General features: G+C 45.1%; 1 protein-coding gene across 1 annotated transcript in view; it reads left to right on the top strand.

Moving 5' to 3' along the window:
* The first annotated feature begins 2646 nt into the window (after positions 1-2646).
* Positions 2647-26088, top strand: part of LOC104134397 (cat eye syndrome critical region protein 2) — a 47508-nt gene continuing 24066 nt past the window's right edge. The window contains 3 exon segments of the mRNA XM_035903370.1: positions 2647-2655; positions 2796-2890; positions 25583-25766. Coding sequence (XP_035759263.1) covers positions 2647-2655; positions 2796-2890; positions 25583-25766 — 288 coding nt within the window.

Below are 26088 nucleotides of genomic sequence, written 5' to 3'. Positions count from 1 at the left end.
CAGGCCAGGCTGGAGGAGGCCGCTGGCCCTGGCCAGGCCAGAGGAGCGTAGGGACGGGCACCCCGGGCAGGGTTTGCCCCTCAGGACCCAGGGGCGGTTTGGTGGCCTTTTTGTCCTGGGAGTCCCTCGGGTCTCTTCAGCCACCTCTGCTCAGATGGGCTGCTCAAGCATGCTGCTGCTCTGTTGGGCCTCTGCTCTTGGAGGGGAGGGCTGGAACAACACAGCTTATTCTTCCTCCTGCAAAATCTGGGCTGAAGCATTAGGTGACAACCCAAGGGGATCCTAACTCTTCGTTCATGGTCCTGAGATGTTATGATTTGTATCGCATCCTCCTGGTCCCTGGCATTCCCACAGCAACCCGGGCATGTGGGAAAAGTCCAGGATTTAGGTGTTTGGGGGCAGAAAGCTGGAGAATCCAGCAGGATAGAAAATTGTGACATTCAGTTAAAGAGGGCCAATGGACCCATCCCTGGGAAATTAAAACACCTTGGGCTGCTCTTGCCCTATCGCAAGCAGTGACAGAAAAAAGGTAGACAAAAACTTTACAGAACAATGCCAGTACCTTTTTCTGAGACAAATAAGCACAGTAATACTTGGACTGTGCCTTTACCATAACCCACTGGCACTGGGTGCGACTGTCGGTAGGGACAAGAGGACCAGAGTGTCTCCCTGGCCAGGTGTTTTGGGGAACACCCACAGGTGTTCCCTGCCCAGGAGACAGCACCTTGCCCAGTGCCCGAGGAATGTCCCCCAGCTCCCGGGGTGACCCGCCAGCTCCGAAAATGTAAAGGTCACTCCTGGGCCTGGAAAACAATGGCTGGAGATAGGGGCTATCGGAGCCGGTTGTGGCCACTGCCTAAGGAGTGTTAGTCAAACAGCAGGCTGAAAAGGCTCACGGGTAGCAATTTAAATATTCCTTCATACAAAAGGCTGTCGCATCCTAGCAGAGGCAGGCTGCTGACTGACAGCTTTAGTGCACGAGTGTATGTGGATAAGGGAGAGGCTGAATGGGGGGGAATATCCTGGAGACTTGCTTCCCCCCACCTTTATTCTGGGTCCTAACATGTCATTTTTCACAAGCTGCAAGTTTACTGTGGTAACATACCTGGGAAGTTTTAGCACATCCTGTATTTTTAATTTTCCCTCTCAGGTATGTTTTGTTTAGAGGTCAGATGTCCACTAAAGTCATTTACCAATAAAATTAAGTCAATGCCTCCCAAATACTAGCTGCTTACCAAGTGAATTCACTCAGTAATTGCTATTTATATAGCGTGATTACTATGTATACAACAATAATATCATTCTCTCCAAAGGATGGCAAGCAGTAACTGCAGTTTTTGTATTAACTTGTCATTAAGCAGGGTAGTCATCTAGAGGCCAGAACAGAGATTCTTGAGACTTTTCCTAGCTCTGAGGCAGGGACGCTATGTCAGGCTTTGGCTGCCCATCGCCCTTTCCTTGCCTTGAGTTTCCATGTATAATAGATACCTTTAAATACATTCTTTGCAGGGCACATGTCAGGCTTCCACTCGTGAAGCACTTTGGATATTGCACAAGAGGTAAATAAGAGCGGTGTTGATAATGAAAATATGCCATTAATACTTTTCCAATAAAAAACTACAAGCGGCATTTAATCTGCAATCTGTTATCAATAATTTTATTACCACAGTTACTGTGGTCTAATAAAAAAGCACTTTCTCTTCTTTATTGGGTAAGTGCCAAAACGTTTATCCTTTATTCTCTGGCCATTAACCTTTATTCTGTAGCCATTATCTTAGCCATTTGTGTAACAGTCTGTTGAGTAACATTCAAGTAGGAATTTGTATTCAATCCATTATTTACTCTGAAACCAAAATAGAATAGCTTCTTATGCCTATGTTATTTATCCGTATTAAATCTTATTAACTGCTGTACGCCACTGATGATGACTCTTATAAGAAATGGATTTTTCTTACAGTGAATTATTTTCTGGCATATAAATACAACTGTAGTTAACCTAGTAATATTTTGAAAACAAAGCTTGAAATTACTAGCTGAAAAACAGGTATTTCTCACAACATGTGTGAAATTCATAATAACTACATTTCAGAAGTTCATCCTCTGTGTATCAGTTCCTGCATCACACCTTTACATGAACACCATCATGCTGAAATAAGCCACGATACTCTCCACCCCTCCATCAAGGGCTGAGGTTTTGGGTCATGAGGTCCATCCTTTCTTTCCCTCTTACTGGAGCGGGGCAGGGGGAACCCAAAGACAAATAAGTTAAACAACCAAAATGCCTGTTTTTCTTTGAGGCATTTGCTTGCTAGCTTTCAGCCATTTCTGGCTATCCATCTGAAACTGCTACTTCTCTGTGTAAGTGGCTTTTAGGGCCACGCTGTCTGAGCACATCTTTTAAATGAACTCGCCAGCCGTAGTGAGTGGAAAGCAAAGCAGGAGAATGAAACTGTTGATTCCTGCCCATCAGCTGAATGTGGGAGAAATCACGGGTTTCTTATTAGGCTGTAGTATCTCAACCTCACTGAACCCTATTTTTCTGTTTCCATTAGTCTTCTGGCTGGAGAGTGACATTCGGTAAAAGCCTTTCAAGGTCTTCCCATAAACTCCTGCAATGAAGAGGTAGTAGTAGCAGTATTTTTAATGATGGGGAAGGTCGGCTTACCCAGTGTATGCTCTGCTGCTGTACATGTACTTGAGGCTGCTCGGGTCTTTTTGGTCCTGATCAGCCAGCAGTAAATTTTAAGGAATTAGCTTGATGGTTGGAATTTTTTTCTCTCCTTTCTGCTCATTAGGAACTGGAAGCTGCTCTTCACAGGGATGATGTGGAGTTTATCAGCGACTTGATTGCCTGCCTTCTTCAAGGTTGCTATCAGCGCAGAGACATCACGTGAGTAACCTCGCTCTATGGCTTAAGCGCTTTGCAAGGGGAGCTAATTAACACAGTCGCAGGGATGTTTCACGGCTTTAGAGTGATGACATGGCAGTGATCGGCAGCCACCAGCAATCAGGCCAGATGCTTCACCGAGTGGAAGGGAATTCCAGCTCTTCCCGGGTTGAGTTGTAGGTTTTTAATTTGAGAGACCCGTTGTTAAGCAAACTTCTTTGTTCAGATCCCATGCAAATCTGTTTGATGCTCTGCTGTAGCACTAGCACGTACAGTGAACATTCACATCTGCTGTTACACTCTGCACTCTATTTGATCAAATTAGTGATATCACAGTAAGTCTTAAGTGATCATATATGTTTTCAACATTTTATCTGTATTGCATAGAATAAAACTTGCTGTTCTGCAGCCACCTTACTTGCATGGAAGATCCCATTGCTTTAGAGAGGGGCAATTGTAATTATTTTCTTGGAAATAAGAGGAGTATTGGAATCAGTTTGGTTGCAGGATGTTGGAAAGTGATTTGACACATTCTCATGATGTTTTGACATCCGGAGACACTTTTGTTAGTGTCCACCAAAGTAGACTTCCAAAATGAGACATCTGTAGAACATCATTCTTTAGAGGATCACCACTCATGCAGTGAAATGTGCTTCCAGTGATAACGAAGGCTTGTTGCAGTGTGTCTTATTTGCTCTTCTGTGAATCACGCTAACAGCAAAGTGTAATTGTGGAGACAAAGACAGCTTGGCAACACTTGTTGTTGCTTAGAAGAAGTGCTAAGTGATCCTGCTCTCTAAGATTCCCCTGTTGTGCAGAGGCTTAGGCTGGCGCATAGGCACAACCATAGGTACTTGCACTGAAAGCTCTATTCCTAATTAACTGATTATGTTAAACAAAATTTATGTAGTTTATGTTTTTGTATATATCTGCCACTTAAGAAAGTTCTCTTGCATTGCTGGGTTGCCATTCGGTGTAAGTGGGTATCAGGATCTGAACCAGGCAGCTGCGCTGCATTCACTGTCTCTGAATGAAACTGATCTGATGAGAAGCTTGGTTGTAGAGGGTCTGCAATCGTGCATACTTCCTTCATCAAAATAGCCACAGAGCAATATAATCTTGCTTATAAACATGCAGCAAGTTTATTTCTTCACACCAGAAAGTAGCAGTTTAAGTGTTTTGCCCACCTTAATCAGCTCAGCCTTGTAGAAGCAGTGGAAGATTTGTCTTTGATAAGTTTGATAAATTCAGCAGTCTGAAGATCTCCTCAACTCTCCAGATCTAAGAGTGTCCACTTAGGAGTTGCACCATCTAATTGCCTCCTCTTTCTCGATGTTTTAACTAACAAAAGTCAGGGATGAATCATGGGTGAGTCGTTAGGCATTGGCAAGTTGTCTGTCTGTCTGGGGAATGTTACACACACATATACACTCATGCAGTTACTTGTCTCACCTAGCAGCGCAGCAGTGTGTAGTTACTCCATATTGCATGTAGGTCCCACTTTGTGCCTGTGTAAATACAGCCTTGGTTAATTCTGAGATGCAAAAGCTGCGAGGAGCTAATGTCATCGCAGAAGAAGAGCTGGTAACCCAACCATGGGTTTGTGCAGCCTACTCAGGGCGCGTGTGTGGCATCGGTAGGTACCTACATAGCTGTTGCTATGTGTCTGTCTGTGTACGAGAGGTGCCGTAGGAAACAGAGGAGTGCGAAATCACCTAGTGAAGTTGTGAGAACATTCACCTCACCCAAATGGTTGCGCTAGGGAAAGCATGAGGTGCATGAATGAGAAGCCAGCTGCACCCTTTCTACAGCACCTCCCGTAGAAGGTGACTACCTTGTGGGCAGGGGAATAGCGAGAGAAGTCTTTTCTGCAGAGGAGATAGGGAAAAGAACACAGCAGGAGCAGCATGTTGGAAATGGCTAAAGGAATATATCAGGAAAACTGCCTGGAGCTGCTGGGATGTTAGGGAGGTCGGCTCTGAAGCCCTGCAGAGGAAGTAATGGGGGAGTTTACCTGGAAACAGGGAGAAAGATGCTGTATGCAGAGGGATGTCATGAAGGAAGAAGCATTAAGATGTAGTCTAAACATGGAAAACTGTACATAAACATGAGTAAAAGTGATGGCTTGCATACACTTCTCAGGAACAAATTTTCCCCACTGTTTGTTTCACGCTTACAAACCAGCTATGGAATATTTATCCAAAATGAATATGTGTTTTTAAAACCTAAAATTCTTCTTGCCCCTTACACCTTTATTTCCAACACCTTCATTCCCTCTAACCTGAGTTCAAGGGGCCCCAGTTAATGGTAAGGAGTTGAGCCTCTAATTGATTTTTTGAGTGCTCAGCAGACAAAGGCGTGCAAATGTAAGAGGCATAATTTGTGTGGAGTTTAGATTTGGCTTTTCACAATGGGCCAGGACTCCATATTCCTCTGTTACAGACAGATAGTAGGTATCTGTCTCGCGTGGGAAAAATTAGCAGCTTCACAGACCATCACAGCGGCATTATAGCAGGATTTTCTCCAGTCATCTGTGCTCTGCATCCTTGTGCTGAGGCTGTGAGCTATTAATCTTTAGGCTGCAGACTTTGCTCCCTGTTGCACCTCAGAGGGGAAGGAAGGAGCTTGTTCTCATCCTTGTTCTCGGGCTGGAGCACTGTGGTTCAAGCACAAGATGCTTCATATAACTTCATATAAAACCTCGTTTACCTCTCCAAGGGGTTTTGAGGTCTAACTAGTTTTGGATTGTGTCTTGCCTCTTTGATGGCCAAAATGCTATCTGTCTATGCTTTCTCACAGTCTGTCTGGGAGCAGCTTGTAGTTCTTGTCACATCTGTTTTGATGGCGTGCAGAACTTGCAGTGGAGCTGGGCTGCCTGGCTTTAATCATGCATCATAGAGGGGTATAAAACTGTCACATACCTTTGCTAATTATAATGTGCTCTCAAGTAATTTTGGAAGTGGAACCTAGCTGAGAGCCCTTCTAATGCACAATTTAATGTACTCTAGTTTGATTTGCTGCTTATTCTTTGAAAAAAATGAGATTAATACTTTTGTAGGGTTCTGTGATTCTTGGTTTTGAAGTAGAGCAACTTTGCCTTGGTTTTGATGTTCTTTATGACAAACTTTTTTTAAAAAAGGGAATTACATACAAGAGAGACTGGTTTTTACCCTGCTTGATGGTTAAGGAGTGTTGAATATCTGGTAACTTAAGACTTTCTTTGAGTTACGGATATCTGTGTTTAACTACAGAGACTACTTAATGAGATGCCACATGATATTCTCCACATTCTTACTTATCATAACCTATCATAGCTGTTAGGAGCACTCTTCATTGACCTGGTTCTTGCTGTGTTAAATGCTGTATAGAAGTACAGAACAAAAAAAGACAGTAGTCTGCATTTCTGGCTTCTAGCATCTTTAGCAATGACCCAGTAGCTGTCCTTGCCTGGCACCAGGTGGTTTGAGCACTTGGCCAAGGACAGTTTCCCCGTTGCTCTCCTCGTTTTGCTTTGACCCAAAATACTTTTGTGCCATGACCTGCAGCTTTTGTTGTTTTATAAATAGCCTTCCTAGTATTCGTATACCACCCATAGCATCTAACTACTAACCACGTAATAACGAATATCCTCGAAGCTTTTTGTATTATCTCTCTGCTCAGTTTTATGCTATAGGCACCGTGTGGTTTGATGCCAGTGAGTTTACCCATACATTTTTCCTGCCTCTAGCTTTTGTGCACAGGCCTTGAAATGTCTGTCTTGTCTTTTAATTGTTTCAAAATGTGACTGCCTGGAAAGTGGGGAGTGACAAGGGTGAAAACTCATAATAGAATGTGGGGTTATACAAAAAAAATAAATAAAAATTAAGCAGTTTGAAAAAATACTGGTGCTTGCTTCAGATTCTCTCTGATATAAATTGGGCAGCTGCATAGTCCCTAGGGGCTGCCACTTTAATTCCAGCAGGAAATGCGACTTGATGACTTGTATCAAGACAGGAAGATCAGAGCTTCAGCTAACGGCAACAGCCGCAGCAGGAGCCTTCTGCAGCTGTTTTTAAGTAAGAAGTGATGGTGTGACATGGATGTGTACACTCAACTAAAATAATCCAGAAAAGCTCCCGCTGTTCAGCATTTCTTTGGGTGAAACTTGTTCTTTGCTGCTCTGTTATTGCATTTTTTGCTATTTTTCTAATGTGATGGCATAAAAAGTTTTAATGACTTTATCGTATTTCTCGTTGGGAGACATTTTGTATGCTGCTATTGTCTCTTGAAAAACATTTTAATTGCTTTTTCTTATAACATGTTTTATTTTTATTTTTTCAACGTGGACAAAGGCGCCAAAAAGTGAAGAGGAAGAAAAACAATATCTCTGCTCTTGCCTATGCCCATGAGATTTTTTTTTTTTTCTTATACCCCAGGAGGTTGGTCCGTCACTGCAGCTGAAAACTATCTAATTGACTTCTGTGGCACCACAGACGGCATTTGCTTCTTTAGGAACCTCAATTATTTTTTTCTTGTTATTTCTTCCCTTAATGCATTGGAATTTTTTTTTTCCCAAGTGGATCATCTGTTTTGCGTGCACCTTAATTTCTGTCTGGATCTGTAAACTAACCTTGGAGTCTTTGGCTTGTGGTTTGTGCCTGATTTGTTCTAATATGAAGGGCAAAGGAGTCCAGGAAGGCTGGACATTCTTCAAGAAGGAAATCTTAAAGGCGCAGGAGCAGACCACCCCCATAGGCAGAAAATTGAACTGGTGGGGAAGAAGACTGGTCTGGTTGAACAGAGAGCATTGGCTGGAACTCAGGAGAAAAAAGAGAGTTTACAACCTTTGGAAGAAGGGGCAGGCAACTCAGGAGGACTACAAGGATGTTGTGAGTTTATGCAGGGAGAAAATTAGAAGGTCCAAAGCCCAACTAAAACTTAATCTGGCTACTGCCATAAAAGACAATAAAAAATATTTCTTTATAGAAATGTATTTATATACATTAGTAACAAAAGGAGGGCTAAGGAGAATCTCCATCCTTTATTGGATGTGGGAGGAAACATAGTGACAAAGGATGAGGAAAAGGCTGAGGTACTTAATGCTTCCTTTGCCTCAGTCTTTAATAGTAAGACCGGTTGTTCTCTGGGTACCCAGCCCCCTGAGCTGGAAGACAGGGACAGGGAGCAGAATGAAGCCCACACAATCCAAGGGGAAATCGTTAACAACCTGCTACACCAGTGAGACAAACACAAGTCTATGGGGCTGGATGGGATCCACCCAAGGGGACTGAGGGAGCTGGCAGAAGTGCTCACTGAGCCACTTTCCATCATTTATCAGCAGTCCTGGCTAAACAGGGAGATCCCAGTTGACTGGAGGTTGGCAAATGTGACACCCATCTACAAGAAGGGCAAGAAGGAGGATCTGGGGAACTACAGGCCTGTCAGTCTGACCTCAGTGCTGGGGAAGGTTATGGAGCAGATCATCCTGAGTGCCATCATGCAGCATGTTCAGGACAACCAGGTGATCAGGCCCAGTCAGCATGGGTTTATGAAAGGCAGGTCCTGCTTGACTAACCTGATTTTCTTCTATGACAAGGTGACCCGCTTAGCGGATGAGGGAAAGGCTGTGGACGTTGTCTCCCTGGACTTAAGTAAAGCCTTTGACACTGTTTCCCACAGCATTCTCCTGGGGAAACTGGCTGCTCATGGCTTGGATGGCCATACACTTCGCTGAGTAAAGAACGGGGCTGGATGGCCAGGTCCAAAGAGTTGTGATGAATGGAGTTAAATCCAGTCGGCGGGCAGTCACAAGCAGTGCCCCCCAGGGCTCAGTACTGGGGCCAGTTCTGTTTAATATCTTCATCAATTACCTGGATGAGGGGATCAAGTGCACCCTCAGTAAGTTTGCAGACAACACCAAGGTGGGCAGGATTGTTGATCTGCTTGAGGGTAGGAAGTCTCTGCAGAGGGGTCTGGACATGATGGACGGATGGGCTGGGACCAATTGCATGAGGTTCAACAAGGCTCAGTGCCGGGTCCTCCACTTGGGTCACAACAACCCCATGCAATGCTACAGGCTTGGAGAAAAGTGGCTGGAGAGCTGCCTGGTGGAAAAGGACCTGAGGGTGTTGGTCAACAGCTGGCTGAATATGAGCCAGCAGTGTGCCCAGGTGGCCAAGAAGGCCAACAGCATCCTGGCTTGTATCAGAAATAGTATGGCCAGCAGGAGTAGGGAAGTGATTGTACCCCTGTACTTGGCACTGGTGAAGCTGCACCTCGAATGCTGTGTTCAGTTTTGGGCCCCTCACTACACGAAAGACATTGAGGTGCTAGAGTGTGTCCAAAGAAGGGCAATGAAGCTGGTGAGGGGTCTGGAGCACAAGTCATATGAGGAGCAGCTGAGGGAACTGGTGTTCTTTAGCCTGGAGAAAAGGGGGTTCAGGGGAGACCTTATCACTCTCTATGACTACCTGAAAGGAGGTTGTAGCGAGGTGGGTGTTGGTCTCTTCTGCCAAATACAAGCAATAAGGCAAGAGGAAGTGGCCTCTAGTTGCACCAGGGCAGGTTTAGATTGAATATTAGGAAAAATTTCTTCACCAAAAGGGTTGTCAAGCATTGGAAGAAACTGCCCAGGGAAGTGGTTGGGTCACCATCCCTGGAGGTGTTCAAAAAATGTGTAGATGTGGTGCTTAGGGGCATGGTTGACTTGGCAAGGTGGACTTGGCAGCGCTAGGTTAACGTTTGGACTCAATGATCTTAAAGGTCTTTTCCAACCTTAATGACTCTATGTTTCTATGAATATGGGTAATAACAGGATATTCCTTAACTCCTCTTCCGTCCTGCGCAGTTGTCTAAATTATTTCTCATACCCTTAGTGGTGGCGTTGAGAAATACTCCCAGTATGGCATCTAAAGAGCTATATTCCTTACTTGTTGAATTGACGATCAAGAGTACTGCCTCTCTTCTGCTTATTTTCTAATGCTTCTTCTGTAATCACTTATTTGAGCTTCCATCAGAAAGAGATAAGGGATAATATGAAATCTTCTAACCCATTGGGGCAGAATACCAATTTCTGAGGGCTGTGTTTAATAGCTCTGAGTATTTAGCTTCTTCCTTCTGCTTTGTCAATTTTGTCCATCCTTGTCCTTTATTCTGTGGGGACTGTGTCTTTACAGGCTACTTTGGGGGTTACCCCAGGTCTCATGTTTTGGTTGACGTGCCCTCAATGAAACACTTAACATCGTGAAACTGCCCTTCTGCACGTGACCATGTGAGCTGCGTCCTTTTAAGAATTGCTATATATTGGTCTGGTCTAGGGGATAAAGTGGCAGGTCAGCTGGGATAGCTGGTAAACCAATGCCAAGTTTTTGGTCTCATGGACACTGTGGTGCACCAGGCTGCAGGAATAGCTAAGCCAAGGTACTAAGACAGCCTGAGTGAATTCAACACTTCAGTCTGTGCCATAACATCTGGGGCAGCCAGCATAAGCTCAGTCACAGCAGACCCGGGGACCTTTCGGAAAGGGTTTTAATAGCCGGCTCTTGCAGTTGTGCCAGTGACCTTGATTATAACAACTGTTTCACTAGCCCAGCCACAAAGCACCTCACTAACTCAGAATCATATTCATGAATGCCAAGTGAATATCAACAAGATCAGCATTATTTACAGTCTGACTTTTAACAAGTGCTGTCTTGCATACATCATGGAGATTGGTGGATGGCCTCTGGAATCGACCCAGTATCATCAGCGCAGGAGATACCATGAGGGGGCAAGGGAGATGAAGTGGCTACATTGCTCATCTTGAATCTAATATTAATATTTATTATAATAATAGCCAAGCCATGCAAGGTGAGCCTTTTAAAGGGTAAAAAGTGAAAATGAGGCAGCTGGCAGGTGTTGGGAAAGGAAGGATGAGATTACAGCAGTAAAATAACACGGTCATTCAGAGATTAATGAGTAGCACAGTGGAATAAAATTATAGAGTTCAAGTATAAATAAAGCTAAGTAAATGTCTTTGATTCTCAGATGGATAAAATGAATCTTTAAAGAAGAGAGTGAAGAAAAGTTGGTAGCATGTTCTGGAAGTACTATTCCATAGGTGTGGTGGAGAATAAGGAATGAAAATGGTGGAAGAAAAAGAGAGCATGAAAGCTGTGCTGTTACTATCAGGACAGATGGATGAGAGGCATTTGTCTCTCAGGAAGAAGAGAAAGAGTGATAGAGAGAGGGGGACAGGATATAGAAGTTCTCTCCACCTGAAACCTTTGCCCTCACTATTGAGACTTGCATTTCAAGATAGCGATGCTCCAAACAGCCAGTGCAGGATTTTTGCTCCAACAGGTTTTGCAGACCACCTCCCAGCACCTTAGCCAGGTTCAGAAACTGATCTTTAGTCCAAGGGTGAATATTGGAGAAGTTCTGAAATTATTTTCTTGGAGCCTTTTAGCCCTAGTGAGCTTGATCAAACTGCTGGCCAGCTGCGAAGCCACTACGTGGTTTGGTGTGTCATGGCAATCTCTGTTCTAAGTCACGCATACATTTAATTTTCCCTCATTTTATCTTCCATCTTTTGTCAGTTTCTTTCTAGCTCAATCAGTGGAGTGGTTTAACCCCTAGAGAAAAGAAGAAGAAAACCCTGTTCTGAAATAAATCCCAAAAGGGACTTCTTTAGGAACCATTTATTTATCTATAAAAACTTGGTTTTATCCATTGTCCCTAGAAACTTGTAATATGTGGGGCTAGTTCTAAGTAATGAATTTGACACGCTTGTTTGCTTCAAGGCAACCCCACGCTAGGTATTTTTTGCCTCAGAAGAGGCTCTCTTCTCCCACATTAAACATTTTTCTATGAGCAGCAAGGCACATAAGGGCTTGTTTCATATGGATTTGTGCCATAATACACGCATGTGTCCTATTTCCCCATCATCATCAAGACAATAACTCTAGCTTCTTCCCCACAGTGTTCATCATCACTGTAATACCCTAAGGTCCTCTCTACAGCCCCTAAACAATCAGAAGAGCTTATGGTGTAGCAATACTGTTGTGTTTCCTTATGGCTATGAATTGAGAGCATGCTTTCTGTTGATGGGCACTAGGAATGAACAATGCAGCATTAAGCTGGCTTCACTTGTTCTTCAAGGATCCAGGAATGAATAGTAAGTAATGATCCTCTTCCAGTCTGAATGCAGGGCACAGTGAGCCTCATTCCTATTTGCTCTTTCAGAATATAGGAGATGTATTTGGGTCTTTTGTAAGTTAATTGGCTCCAACTCCCAAGGGTTGATTTGCTTCTCTTCAGAAAGAGCCTCACCACCAAATAACAGTAGTAGAAAGAAAGAAGGATGTGGATGAAAATTGGCACGCATGGATTGAAGCCTTGTTAGATGCAGGTGAAAATGATTGATGGGAAAAGCGAAATGCCATCACAGACCAGCCAAAGCCCTTGCTGTCTTAACCAGGACAGTTGACAAGGTGAAAGTTGGGCTCTAGGTGTGTTCCTTTATTCTGGACCATCCAGAAGGCTGTGTTCATCCCTCCTGAGATAGAGACCACTATGGCTTGATCTTCATTTCATCACATCTGGAGTTGCTTGTTGTTGGGCTTACACTGTGTGGTTGGTTGTCAAGGTCACACAGAATGAGACACAAAACAAGGGGGGGGCGGGGGGGGAAACCCATGCCTTAAGAGTCAAAGTGTGCATGTGGAGGCAGCATGTGGCAAGAGCAGAGCATGCAGCAGCAGTTCTCATACTTCATTGTGTCTGTGTGGCCATCAAGATCCCTCCCTTAAGGAGTGCACATCTTTTCCAGGTCGGATCAGTATGTGCTGGGTATAAACCCAGCGCACATGAACCAAAGTCTCCCTTAGCAAAACCCTTCAGAGCAGTAGCTGACAGCCTGTGCCTTACCAGGCCTCTCACCCCACACCAGCATTACCCAAATTCCCCCCACACTGACAGACTTGGCTTCCTGCAAGGTACTTGTTTCCCTCTTGAGCACCCAGATCCTTCTCTCTCCCTTTTTATTATATCTAACAACCTATAACTAGTTCTTGGGTTAGTTAATAAATAGTTCTAACACTGATTCTTTTTGTTTTCCTTTTTGATCTTTTGAGAGATTGCCTTTTGTTATTCAAAACCGAAGGTACTTGACACAGAAGCAATGCAGAAGCCCCCAGGCTGCAAACACTCTTCAGCTGTGGGATCGTTATGCCTATAAGTGATTCCCATCCTCAGTGTCTGATAAGCCTTGGGGAAGAACTGGGCAGAGAAGAATGCAGCACTCTGAATTCCTGAGGGGTGTTGGGAGGCATCCATCCATGCTGGGACTGGGGGAGATTCACCCCCTGATCAGGGCCTTTCAGCATTTCATCCTGCCTTGGCACCCTCCTGCCTTTGTCTGACTTCCTTTACAAGGCTGACACAAATCTGGCCTCCTATCTGGGGGACGTGAAGGTACCTCCCTTTGTTAAGTTGTGCTGGAAATGTCCAGGCCAGATGGTTTTGTTTTGAGGCCCAGGAACTGCTCCTCAAGCTCTAATACTGACCCCAGAAATTGCTGTGTCTCAGATTTATTACCTTGGGAGCAGGTGCTCTGAGGAGAACCTAGGTTCTTTTGCTTTTCCATTGCATCCAAAAAGTGACATAATTTACTGATTCCATTAAGTCTGTCTGTCTGCTGCCTGCTGATGTGCCTGTAAAGTCTCCAGTTTGGCATCAGTATTGCTTAATCTTCTCGTGGTGATCTTGTGCTTCACTAGGAGCCCAGCTGTGTCCTGCAGATCAGTGCATTCTTCCTTCAGCTAGCTCTTTTACTCTGCACCTCTGTCTTGTGTACCGGTATCACCAACCTCAGTACTGATCGTTGTGACATCTTATCACCGTTATCTTCCTGTTCTTTGGTACCAGCCTACACTCCAGTGCCTTCAGTACATACCCTGGTGTCGGCTCTGAGACTTAGGACCTCTCTTCTGCCTCCTGCCATTCTGCCTTTGCCAGTGACCTCTGTTACTTGTTTTCTGATTTTGAGCCTGACAGAAAACTCTGCACTTCAGCATCTCAGGAGATTCTTTCCGCTTTATGTCAGCATACTGTCAGGGAAAAATTTGTGTTCCCAGTCTAGCTGCTGTGATAGATCTCATTGGACAGGGAAGCACGGGGCTCCGGCTCTTCTCAGCTCTCCAACCCTATTCACTAGTATGCCAGGGAATTTGTTGCTTAGTGAAAGCCATTTTCCCTGGCCCTTCCCCAGCCAAGATCGATGTCATCACATGGTAAGAGGTGACATACACTTACACATCTCCCTTGTATCCTCCCGTGGTATCACATGCCAGCTTGACACCAAGCTTTCTCCAGGCATGATACAGAGACATTTTCAATTCTGTCATTAATTTATCTTAGGTGCTTGGGATGAGGTAGCTTCTTTCCTTGGTTCTTTCCACCTCAGATGCGATGTGTGATGGCATTAACACTGGTGCCACCCTGTTCTAACAGCTCTGCCTCCCTTTCTACTTAAATCTTCGGTAACTGATACTGCCTCTTTCCTGGGCTCCCTCAGCTCAACAGATTGATTCCTCAAGGCAGAAAAAGAGCAGCTGACATTGCTGGGGACAAGCATCTTGTCTCCTCTATGACTGATGGACTGTCCAGTGCAACCCCTGAGAAAACAGCAGAAACCACTTACTGCTTGACAGACACTCAAGTCTTCTTCCCATTCAGACAGGCAGGATATCTGACAGATCATCTTACTAGGAGCACTTTGGAGGTTCCTGTATGTTTCCACATGCAAAGTATTTTACTATTTCAGCCATAATCTTAAGGAACTAGGTTCTGTATTTTTAGGCAAGAAGAGAAGTAGCTGCAATATCATCTGCCTCCATCCACGCTGGAGCTGTGCTGCATGTTTCAACATGATGGTAGGTAGGAAAATGCATGTTAGTGGCTGTTTACAGAGATGGTTTCCTCTTGGAGTTGAAACCTCCCCTTGCTGCTCTCATGGGTTGTACATCACACTGAAGGTGACTGATTTGCTATTGCACCCTTCAACTAATGGTTTCAGGGTAGTATCTTAAAGGTAAAATTGAACAAATGGTGAAGTACAGAGTATATGTGGGGTTAGTATGTTGGCAAAGCTGGGCAGTTGTGTTTAAACACACCTTTGGTGTGAACGTGATCATCCTGAGGCAAACCCAACAATGCCCATGGAAAATAATCACACTTAATTAGTCATATTTATGCAGTTACGATTAAGGAAAAAGACAATTTTTAAAACTGTCTCAAATCATCTCTTCTTTGTATTTGTTCAAGGTAAATAATCTCTTCTGTTCAACTATTGCTACCTTAATTTATGTTTTCACAAATATATATATATATAGCAATACTGTTAGCTCACCACAGTGATGTTTCAGGATCTTTTAGCAGAATTATTTTTCCCCCTTTTTAATCCAGTTATCCAACTCATTGATTTGTCATTATCAGTTTTCACTCAAATTGCAGTATCAGTAGTGGGGTTCCTGCTTCTCTATCCATACCACTACCCCAAAACTCTGCATTGAGAGCACAAATCTTCACTTCATGGAGCCTGTGCAGAGACTCACTGGCTTTGAGGGAAAGGTTGAGCTGGCATCAAAAAAGCAAACTGGCAGTCATCACATTTTAAGTTTTATTTTAATCCCTTTGATATTCTCTGAATCTGTCTGGGCAGTGTACGCATCCTCCTGCTCATCCTCTTTGCCCCCAGGACTTTCTCTTCCTTTGGTACCATATGCCTTCAGCTGTTGTTTGGGATGTTTCTGGCTGCTCTGGTGTTATTGCTGCTCATATTCTTATTTCTTCTTTTCCCTAATCAAACAACAAAAACACGCCAGCAGCCCTTGCTTCCACCTAAAAATCAAATGTACCCAGTGTGCATCTAGTTAACCATATGTGTCTTCCTCATCCTCCAAGTACTGCATAATCCACCAGGCTTGGCAAATCCAACCCCTCTTTCCTCCAGTGCTTCACATCTTCACACCAATTGCTTTCTTTCTCTGGCTTTACTTGGCCGAATAGGCTGCCGGTCTCACGAGACAGGGAGATGGATGCTGGGCATCTGCTCACTTCTTCCCGGTATTGTGGTGGGGAGGGAAAGGGGGAGCAACAGAGAGGCAGATGAGGGCAGTGAGGAGCAGCTGAGCATGGGTGGCAGAAGGGCCGTCAGTGCCTTTAGATTGTGTTTCCTTCACCAAAAATCACTTTCACCTTCTCACACGGAAGGAGAAGCAACAACATGACTCTTTGTTGCCTCCCTGTACCTTGAGGTGTTAGAGGTAGGACAACTGCACAAAACACTTGTGGCCCCTCCTGCTGATCCTGGGGATGGTGATGAAAATAGAGCAGCCCTGGCTCACAGAAGGGTGCTTGGAGCTCCTGCGAGCAGGGAGATGGAAAATGACAGGACAGTTCAAAGTAACAGGTATGTGTGATTTCTCCTGCCGGTGCTGCCTTTCTCTCACACAGCCCAATTAACAGGGGTCACAGAGCACTGATTAGCTGCCTTGGCATTTTGTGAACATAAAGCAGTGAAAAATCCAGGGTGAATGGGGGAGAGAAGATCAAATAGACATTTATCTCAGCACTCCTGCCTGTCTCCGGCATTTGCCAGCCTAAGGGAAGAGCCTTTTCAGAACAGGCCAACGCGGGACTGTGCTATATCTGCACCGATATCTCTGCTGCTTTTCTGCCTTCTCTCAGCAAAATAACAAACAAGTCACTCCCAGCGGCCATGTCATGCGTAGGGTGGTTGCTAGATAAAAGCAGAATCGCAGGAGAAGCATGGACCGTAGGCAGCTGGGGAAGATCAGAGCATGACCTTTTGCCACGCTGGTGCGTGAGATGAGTTCAGTTCCTACAGCTGGCATCTCCTTTTGGAGGGGTGGACTCACTGCCTCCTGTCCCTTGTGTGAAGCAAAAGCAGTGGAAGGCAGCACATGCCAGCTCACAGCATGTAAAAGGGCATTTCCATCTAATTCAAGAGTTGGTGAGCGTGGTCTAGGAGTGTTAAAGAGCCCAAGCTGGAAACATCCTTGGTTGCTCAGTTTTTCTGCCACAGCTGGAGAGAGAAGTCTGAGCAGAGCTGGAACCTTCCTGAAGGGTTGGTGGCTGTGATGACCTTGTGGCTTCCCCTTCTTCCTTTGTGCTCCCCTTTTTTGGGGGTAGCAAAGCAACACTCTCACTTCAGCTGTCATACCCAGGTTAAGTGGCTGCACTTGCTTCTGTCAAGCCAGCACATGCTCCTGTGGTGTGATCCCTTATTAGACTAGACAGCCCACATCAGCTCTCCATTCTCTCTGCCTCCCTGGAGACACTGCCTCGCTCCATAGCTGTTCCTATTCTGCTTCTCTGTGGGATACAGCATATCTGCCAGCTCCCCTTCCAGCTTCCCCAGTTTTTATTGTATGGAAGATCACTCAAGGTAAGATGGTGGAAGAAAAGGAGCAGGAGTGGAGTCTTCTTAACTGCTGACAACCTTGGGTTTTTTTAGCTGACTTTTTCCCTCTCTTAAACCTGAACAGCTTAGGAGTTCAGCTGGGAAGGCAGTGGATTCCCTGGCACCCAACCATGTAAATTAGATTTCCTTAGCAAGATGGAGCAGCCCTTCTGCTGGAGAATCTCCTGTCCTAACTTTGTATTATCATGTTGGAGGAAAGGCCCAGAACCCCGATGTCTTCTCTAAGTGTTTCTTCAGCATATTCTTTGGGGTGGTCTCAGTGCTATATTTGAGCTCTGGAAGCAAGTTATGGGGTGGACAAGTGAGGGGCAGGGAACAGTAATCGCTAGGGTGCTGAATTTACTCTGCTGTCCTCTACTTGTGTGGAAAACTTGGAAGTATCTTTCATGGATGTGGAAACCTCTAAACACTCATGTTTCAGACTGCCAAATCCAGGAGTTAGACCAGACTACTTTAGGAAAGAGCTGCTGCTACTCAACATTTGCTAACCAGCTATTTTTTTGTCCTTATGGTTTGAAACAAACCCATGAGTAACGTAGAAAGTTCAGCAAGGGTAAAGATGAAGGTCAGTGTATGTAGAGCTCAGTGCAATCCACACTCTGCTTCTTCAAGGGTCTTTCTCCTCTCCTTGAGCCTCTCCAGGAGCCAATGCTCCTGGCAGCGACATAGGTAAGCCACAGAATTACTTGAGGTTTGCGCAGCACCTGCATTCAGAAAACTAGTTCTAGCTGGAAGTGGACGACAACAGGCAGGCCTGTACATGCCTTGTGATGGATGGTCTTGTACTCCAGCAATCTCTGCCGTCTTTCCAACTCTGGGAGGAGAAACTTCACTCTGGAACCTTTATAAGACCAGTTTAATTTTTTCCCCCCTATTTTGTGGTCTCATTCAGGGTCCATTAATGTAAGCTGTCCTTCTTTTGTTCACAGCCCCTTGTAGGTCAGCTGGTCTTCTCCAGGCATGAGTCAAAAGAGAGCACTGAAAAGCAGGATGAGCCTGGGTGTTAATTTCCTCTATCACAAGGGCTCTGCCAGGCTTGGACCTTGCTGAGGTCTGTCACCAGTTTGGTGTGGCCAGGAGTTACCACTTCCCTGGAGACTGTCCCTGGCTGGAATTTGTGACAGCTGTCCCCACTAGTGGCGCAGGACAGTCATGCAGCTAGTGCCACTGCTAATTGAATTGGAAATGAAATATGGATATTAAAGCTTAAGGTCATAATTCCTGGATCTCCAGCTCCTCGGTCATTTTGCTCTCCTTCAGTGAAGTGTTTTGAGGAGGGGTTCTTCAGGGTGCTTGTTGCCCTTGAGCTTCTACCAGTAGGATTGCCCTGATGACAAGTTGGCCCATGGTCTAAGGAATATGTGCCTTCTGCTGGCTTGCACACCTTCTGAGTGAGTCTCACACAGAGGGCTTGGAAGGAAATGGGGAATATACCTATTCAACCCTTTGCTCCCCCAGAAGGATGGGGTAGTATCTTTTTTTTTTTTCCCCTCATCATGCCTGACTTAGTTTCTCAATAGGGCAAATCGTTGGAAGGTAAAGTACAAGCTGGTCCATAAGGCTTCCTCCCCCACCTCAGATAAGGAAGCTCATTAATACAGTTAAAAAAAAAAATCTCCATTGTTACATGAGAGCTCAAGGTCAGGCTGGTAGTAGTAACTCATATTGCTTCTAAGGTCAGCCTAAGCTTTCTCTTTCTGACAAGCCACGATAGATTGATCATGGGGGCCCTTACATTATTTTTTTTCTTCTGAAATAGGCTTTGCTTCTCCTGACCCTGTTAATGATGTTTGACTGAGGTCATCCCAGCAAACCCTGAATCCTTCCCATTACCTTCTAGAGTGCTTGCCTTTGTGCCAAAGCATTGTATGCTTGTTAAGAATTAAGCTTTCCTGATCTCTGCTGTAGCAAAGAAGCTGTCTTCATTGGAGAGGGGAGAAATATCTTGAATGCCATCTGCCAGTTAATGCTCTCATTAACACCTGAGTGACTCCCAACACCAAGCTGGTGCCTTTTTGCCAATTCAGGACTTAAAAGGTGCCAGCCCATAAGGTGAAATATCTTCAGTCCATAAAATTAATTCCATGACAAAACGTCTGTTCTGATAAGACCTTGATTTTTTTTTTTTTGTTTCTTTTAACTAGAGAGATCATAGAGGCAAAACCAGTTCTCTTGTGTGCTGTGGATTAGATGCCCAAGAAGTCTTTTTTCGTTTAGTACTGAGAACTTTCTAAAAGCACTGCTTGTGCTGGGTGGCTGAGGGAATCCAAGTTTTTTCAGCTTTTAAAGCTTTTACCAGACAGAAGTATCACCTCTATTGTAATTTTTCTTAGTGGCTAACTCTGTAAAAGGGACTATGAGAGCAATTACATTCCTGTCTTTGAGGGAAAAGCTGAGTTCTCCTAGCCTTGTTTTCCATGTTCCTCCCAGATACTACTCTTGGACAGAAGGTGGAAGAGGTCCATTGTTGTTCCTGCTCTCTGTCATCCTCTGGTTTTGTCAGGGTTCTTGGTTTTAATCTCAAGTACAGAACAATATACTGTCTGGGATAAGACCTAGGTCAGGCTTGCCATTTTCCCAGCAGCTTTCGCTCAAGAGCATTACAGTATTTACTCTTCCGTTGCATTTTGTAAATTAAATGAAACAAGAGACTTAAAACACTGTCAACATGATAGATATTCTAGCTAGTGGGTCCAGGCAACTATTTGGAATCTGAACTTTCAGAAGGCTTATCTCTGTGTGCCAGCAGTATCTGAGCATCGCTGAGAGGTTTTTGTCTTCAATATTTCCAACTCTTTACCCTAATGTTTCTTTTAATCCAATATTTACTCCCACAGGGTTGGCGGTTTTGTGTGTGGGTTTTTAGGGGGTTTTTTTGAGGGCAGTGAATGAGGGACGGGGTGGGGGGCTTGTAACAAAATTGGCAGCAATAGACCAGATAGGAAAGTGTGCTGTGACAGTAATTCCACACTTGGGCCGTGGCACCCTGCCTGCGGGAAGTGCAGATTGACACAGGGACTCTCTTACTGAATCAGTGTTTGGTTTTGCTTTTGTTTTTTTGGCTTGATTTTGTTTACAGTTTCCCAGCCAAGATTTGATTTACTTTGGAGACTTTAAAGCTAAAAGCACAAGTTTCTCTGCTTCCTCTGGGCACAAGGATAAAAAAAATAAGTGTGTGTGTGTGTACATAATTCCATCCCTGACAGTGCTGGGTTTGCCCAGAAGGCATTTCACATTGAGTTTGCCCTACGGGGTGCCTGTGGGGTTGGGGTCTCTAGGTGCAGCTGTCCCCCTCCCAAGCGTGCGCACCAGAAGCTCCAACCAAATTTTTCCGTATATCCCATCAACCCTGCAAAATTTTCACTCTCTCTTCCAGAGGTCTCCAAAGGAGCCCCTCTGGGAAGCTGGGCATGGTGACAAGCAGCAGGATGGGGGCTCGCTTTGCACGCTGGCGAAGCTTCTTTTTCCAACAGCAGTGTGGCCCCGTGCATTAAAACCCCAGGTGATGGGAAGAGTGCCTCTTCTGCGAGCAGGGGAAGCCACCGCAGAGGCAGACTGTCAAATTGGGATCGCCAGGCGGGGGGAGGAGTCCTCAGCTCCCCTCTCCTGGAGCACAGAGAAACCTCCCTCTTTGGGAGGCAGCCGGGCGGCAGATGGCCGAGCTGCGGCGCTGAGCTCTCAGGGGGTGTATCATTTCTCTGACTGTTCTGGACGCTGATACCCATGTTGGGGAGGAGCCCTTCCTTCGACTTGCTCCCGTCTTCTTTATGCCCTAATTTTTTTGCAGCTGCTACTAAAGATCAGAGGCAACTTGAGCTGCAACCTCACTGGTACTCTTGTGGATTGTCTGCTGTTATTCCTCCCCTTCAACACTGATGTGCTAGGTCACGCCCTTCCCTGAGCCCCTGGTTTCCTTTTGCATATGTAGAGGTACACAATGTATGATTAAAACTTCAACCACAGGTGTGATTCAGCTTTGACCTCCTTTCTAATCATTGGGAAAAAAGGTAGGGACCTCTGACAACAACCCTGTGGTTTCAGAGCATGGCCAGGGACAAGACTAGAATTGCACTGGGCTCACGAGAAATCACCTGCATCCATTTGGGATGTATCACAGCGATATGCGTGTACTGTTCAGTGACTTCACCACTACAGATATCCAGATTGCTTTGCACATCAGGTGGCAACTGCAAAGTAAGGGATGCTGTGACAAGTGAGGGCAACTTTATCTGAGTTTTCTGAAATATTGATGGTGCTGGCAAAGTTGAGATGGGGAGAAAGACGGTGGGAAGGCTGAAGTTGTACAGTTACAGAGAACTCTAAGGTAACTTTTCTGACCTCTTGAAGGTGATTTCTGTAATTGTTTTCCTTGGCTGATGAGCTGTACAGAAGACGCTTTTGCTGTGCGGCAGGGGGAAGTAGAAGTGGTCGAGATACGGTGACAAGCATTGAGACTCACGATCTCACACTTTTTAAAAAATTGTTCCTAGGAGTCCTGATTTGCTTTCAAGTGAGAGTTGATTTTCCTTTGGATATGTGCCCTGAAACAGAATGTGTCCATGTACCAGTCCATTCTCCTTGGTAATATTCCGATTTGTAGAGAAAAGGACATTGCTGACTTAATATTGCCTCTGTTGGTTGAGTGTTGTTACAAGTCTTGGTGGTGCGGAGAACCTCAAGAGAAGAGCTACATCAGTCTCCTTATCTCAGTGATCTCTTCCCTGCTTTCTTCCCACCTACAAAAGGGTTTTCAGAGGTTCTCAGCTGCAGCAGAGACTCTGTAGGACTTGCCAAACCTGCAGATGTATCACTGTCCTATTTGTGAGCTTGAAAAAAGGCTGTTTGACAGACTGCACCCAGGTCATTCCACTCCTGGACCCTGTCTGTCTGATTCTTGGTTTTGAATTTTATGGATAATGCTAAACAATTAGTCCCCAGCATTTCTGCTTTGCACGGGGAAGAACCCCAAGGGCAGAGCTCTCACAGATTGCTGTGCTCTCTGCAGTTTTCTTCTCCAAACCAGGGGGAATGTTTCAGAAACCTTTTTGAAAGGGAAATTTAAGTGAGACTAACTGTAGGTGTGGCAGATGGGTTGAAGGCGAGCACCCCACATTTGTCTGGAGAAAAGAGGCCAGCCCCCATGAAGAGGGAAAATATAGATTGGGTAAGATTGAGAGTGATTGGGAATGCCTTGAGACATCTGGTTCCCATCTCTGGTTCTCATTTCTATCCTTATTCAAAGCGACAAATGCACAGTAGCTGTCTTTGAAAATTGATGGGGGTAGGAACTCAAAGTACTCTTGAGAACAGAGCTTGTAATGTATCGGACACCGGTGGGTGGCGGAGATTTCTAGTGTTATAGCCACTTACGTGAAAGTCAAACTCAAACCAAATTGCTTAAGCCAACAAAGCCAGTCCCCAGGGGGAATGAGACTTATATGGGCAAAGATTTCAGATGATCTTCTGGATTTGAGGGGCTTCCTGGATCAGTTTTCTTTGATAGTAGCCAAAATGGTAGAGCAAAATAAGGGAACTGATGCAAGGGATAAAAGTATCTGTCTGATCCATGCCTTTCCCTTTTTCTTCGTATAAAAAAATTTAGCCAGAAAAACAGGAGCAGATAAAGCCCTGCTACTTTTGTTGCTTCTTCCTGGCATCCCATGTCACCCACTAGTTTTTCAGGATCCTAGGGGAACTGTTTTTTCAGTCAATTTTATTGGAAAAAGCCAGAGCCTCTATATCAGAGCTGATGAGATTTATCTTCTGCCATGAGCTCTGACAGACCTGAACAACTGAACTCAGATGCTCTCTGAGAGCTTACAGCCATTCCCCCTTTATCACGGACCAAGCATCCAAATACAGGTGTTGCTTTCCTGCTTTCAGGAAAAGATATTCTCATCACTGTTTGTGTTCTTGAAAGCTAGAGTCAGATCTGTCTGTCTTTTTTTTTTTGTTGTTGTAATCCAAAGGCTTTAGTAAATATCTAATAGTTGAGCTGTGTGTAATCAAACACCACTCTTAAAGATAAAAAGACTATAAAGATAATCTAGTATCACACTTTTTGCCAAGTTAAACTCCTTGCTAGGAATTGGATTGGGTCTTGAGGTATATGAGGAAGGCACTGTGGGAATGCACAGCTACTTCAGGTAGGCTTACTGTGCGCTGGATATTTAATTTTAAAAAATGATAGTTGCTGTAGTTTTTACCCTTAAATTAGTACTTGAGACAGCACAGAAATCATTTCATTAAACAGTTCTTTAATGTATTGACTGAACTTTCTGCGCGTAGGGGACTGTTTCAAGTTGCATTTGTGTGATTGCTGATATTAGTGGGGCAAAACAATGACACTTGGAAATACCGATGCTTTGCTTGTGTTATGCAGAAAAGAGCAAACTCCAGGCTGCAGAAGGCACTAAGATCCAGGCATCTGTTGTTAAATACAACCGGAGAGCTGGTAAAACTCATCCGGTGAGAGGAGTTATCTCTGGGAGGTCAGCTTGCATTTGACGTCAGAAAGAAGCAGGCTGCTGGTGGGGAGTGATCTGCAGGGTGGTAGCATCAACTTCTCTCCATTCGAGGAAGAAGGGGAATGCTGCCAGGTGGACATGGCTTGAGGAATCATGTGGCATCTGTTCCTTTGCTCTTGAAGTCACCGTCCAGTCATGGTCCTTGCAAAGAAGTCCAGTCTTTAACAAATGTGTGAAGCCCCCTGCCTAATAGCTAACTTCTTGTCAACTTTTAACAATCTTATTCCAGTTGGATCGTGCTCCTCTATCTCTTTGTTCAAAAATAATAGCTTTTGTAGTAGTTAGCAATTTCTCAGGCAAATGCAATTCTGTAGTGTTGGCACAGTTCCATTAATCATATAGAGTAATCCGTTTGTGCCAAAAACCTATCAAGTTGAGCTGCCTTTTTGAGAGCTGGTGGGAATGTGTACCCAGTGGTGTTCTTGCCGGCATATGGACTTCCCGTGTGTGCAAGAATGGCTGGGGCATGGGGGGGGTCCCCTTTTGCTGTGCTCAGGGTACACAACTTGAGCAGGCTGAGAGAGCCTGGCAAGTCTCAGGACTCAAAGTGATATGGACGGATCTTAAGGAAGTTTTATATTTAGGGACACAAGGCCTCACCAGCCCTTTTTCATTCCCTCCCCTGAAATTTTCAGCAGTCAGAATAAGGACTTAAGTGTCCTTAAAATACAGACAGGAGTTCTTTTAGCCTTCTGCTCCATCAGCAGTCTATTGCATGTCAGATGGGGACACACACCTCAACGCCAGATGAGGGTAAGGAACATGTGTTTCCTTGGGTTATATGTTGAACTGCTGGCAACAAAAGGGGGATTTAATGTGGCCCAGCTAACAAATGAGAAAGATCATTTTAGTAGCCGTGCTTATGAAGAGCTCAAGTGTTCAGTTTGATCATCTGAGAGACTAGAGAGGAGAGAGTCCTCTGGGCTGAGCCCTGTTTGGGAGATATGCTCATGTTGGGAATGAGCCTTGTTGTGTGGCAGGGTCCAAGCCACGCGCATTAACCAGGCTGTGCAGATGTCCCACCAGAGCCACTGGTGGAGGAACAGGCAGAAAATGGCAACACCTTTGGGGATGGAGGAAGAGGAGAATGGGGGCCACAACAGGAGTATAGGAAGCATACAGCAGCAAAACGAGGAGGAGATGATCAGTTACGGAAAGTTTCGAGCCAATGAACCAGGGCATGGAAAACTACTTAAGAGGCAGAGAGAGGAGCAGGGCAATGGCAGATGTGAGGAACAAATGGAAAGCTGAAGAAGAGGGTCTCCACATGAAATGGGGAGAGGCAGAAAGGGATCAAACTCATTGGCTTCGTTGCATGCTATTTTAGTAAAGGGTTGATGTTGGTGCTAGCGTAAGGCGCTGCTATAGAGATATTGCTATAGGGATATATTGGGATAGAAAGGGGATGAGGCTGAGTTAGCATCATATTTAGTTTGTTCTTTCATCTTGGAAAGAAATAACAGTGATGCAGAGTCCTGTAAGCTGTATGTATATAATGCGAAATCCCATGGTGTTGCAATGAGATTGCTGTGTTTTGGGAACCTGAGTTACAGAGCTGTATCTAACTGTAGCTGTCACGGGGCATGGTTTTCCTTCAAGTGTTAGCTGTCTCTGTACCATGTTTGCTCGAGTTGCTTGGTTGCACCAAGTGTTTCTGGCACAGTGAACTACAGTGAGCGTGTGGGACTTTGTTTCCTTGGTTAGATCCCAGACATTTCACAGCTACCTGGAGGACATCATCAACTATCGCTGGGAGCTGGAGGAAGGGAAACCCAACCCCCTGAGGGAGTCTACCTTCCAGGAGCTGCCCCTGCGCACCCGGGTTGAGATCCTGCACCGCCTCTGTGACTACCGCCTTGATGCAGATGACGTCTTCGACCTCCTCAAGGTGCTTTGGGCAGCAGGGAAGGGGAAAACTGCGCGGTCACAGGAGCTGGGCCAGATCAGTGAATCTTCCTGGGAAGAGAAGGGTTGATGTCATTAAGTGTATTTTAAGGCCGGGTAACCGGTGGCGGCATGGTGGGTCAGCGGTTCCCCATCTCCTCCCCTGCCTTGCAGAGGACCCAAGGCAAGCGCGCAGGACTGCTTTTGGGGCCCTTTTCCTGCGCGGCTGTATTTGTAACGTGGTAGTCAATAAGTAAATTGGCTTCATTGGCTACTCTTCCTGCAAAGAGTGAATTTGGAGATGCTCCAAGTGTAATGGCAGGGCT

The sequence above is a fragment of the Egretta garzetta genome, unplaced genomic scaffold (assembly GCF_000687185.1).
Source record: "Egretta garzetta isolate BGI_Z169 unplaced genomic scaffold, ASM68718v1 scaffold511, whole genome shotgun sequence".
NCBI lineage: Eukaryota > Metazoa > Chordata > Aves > Pelecaniformes > Ardeidae > Egretta > Egretta garzetta.
Note: the sequence above shows the minus strand (reverse complement) of the source record. Positions and strands in the feature narration are given on the sequence as shown.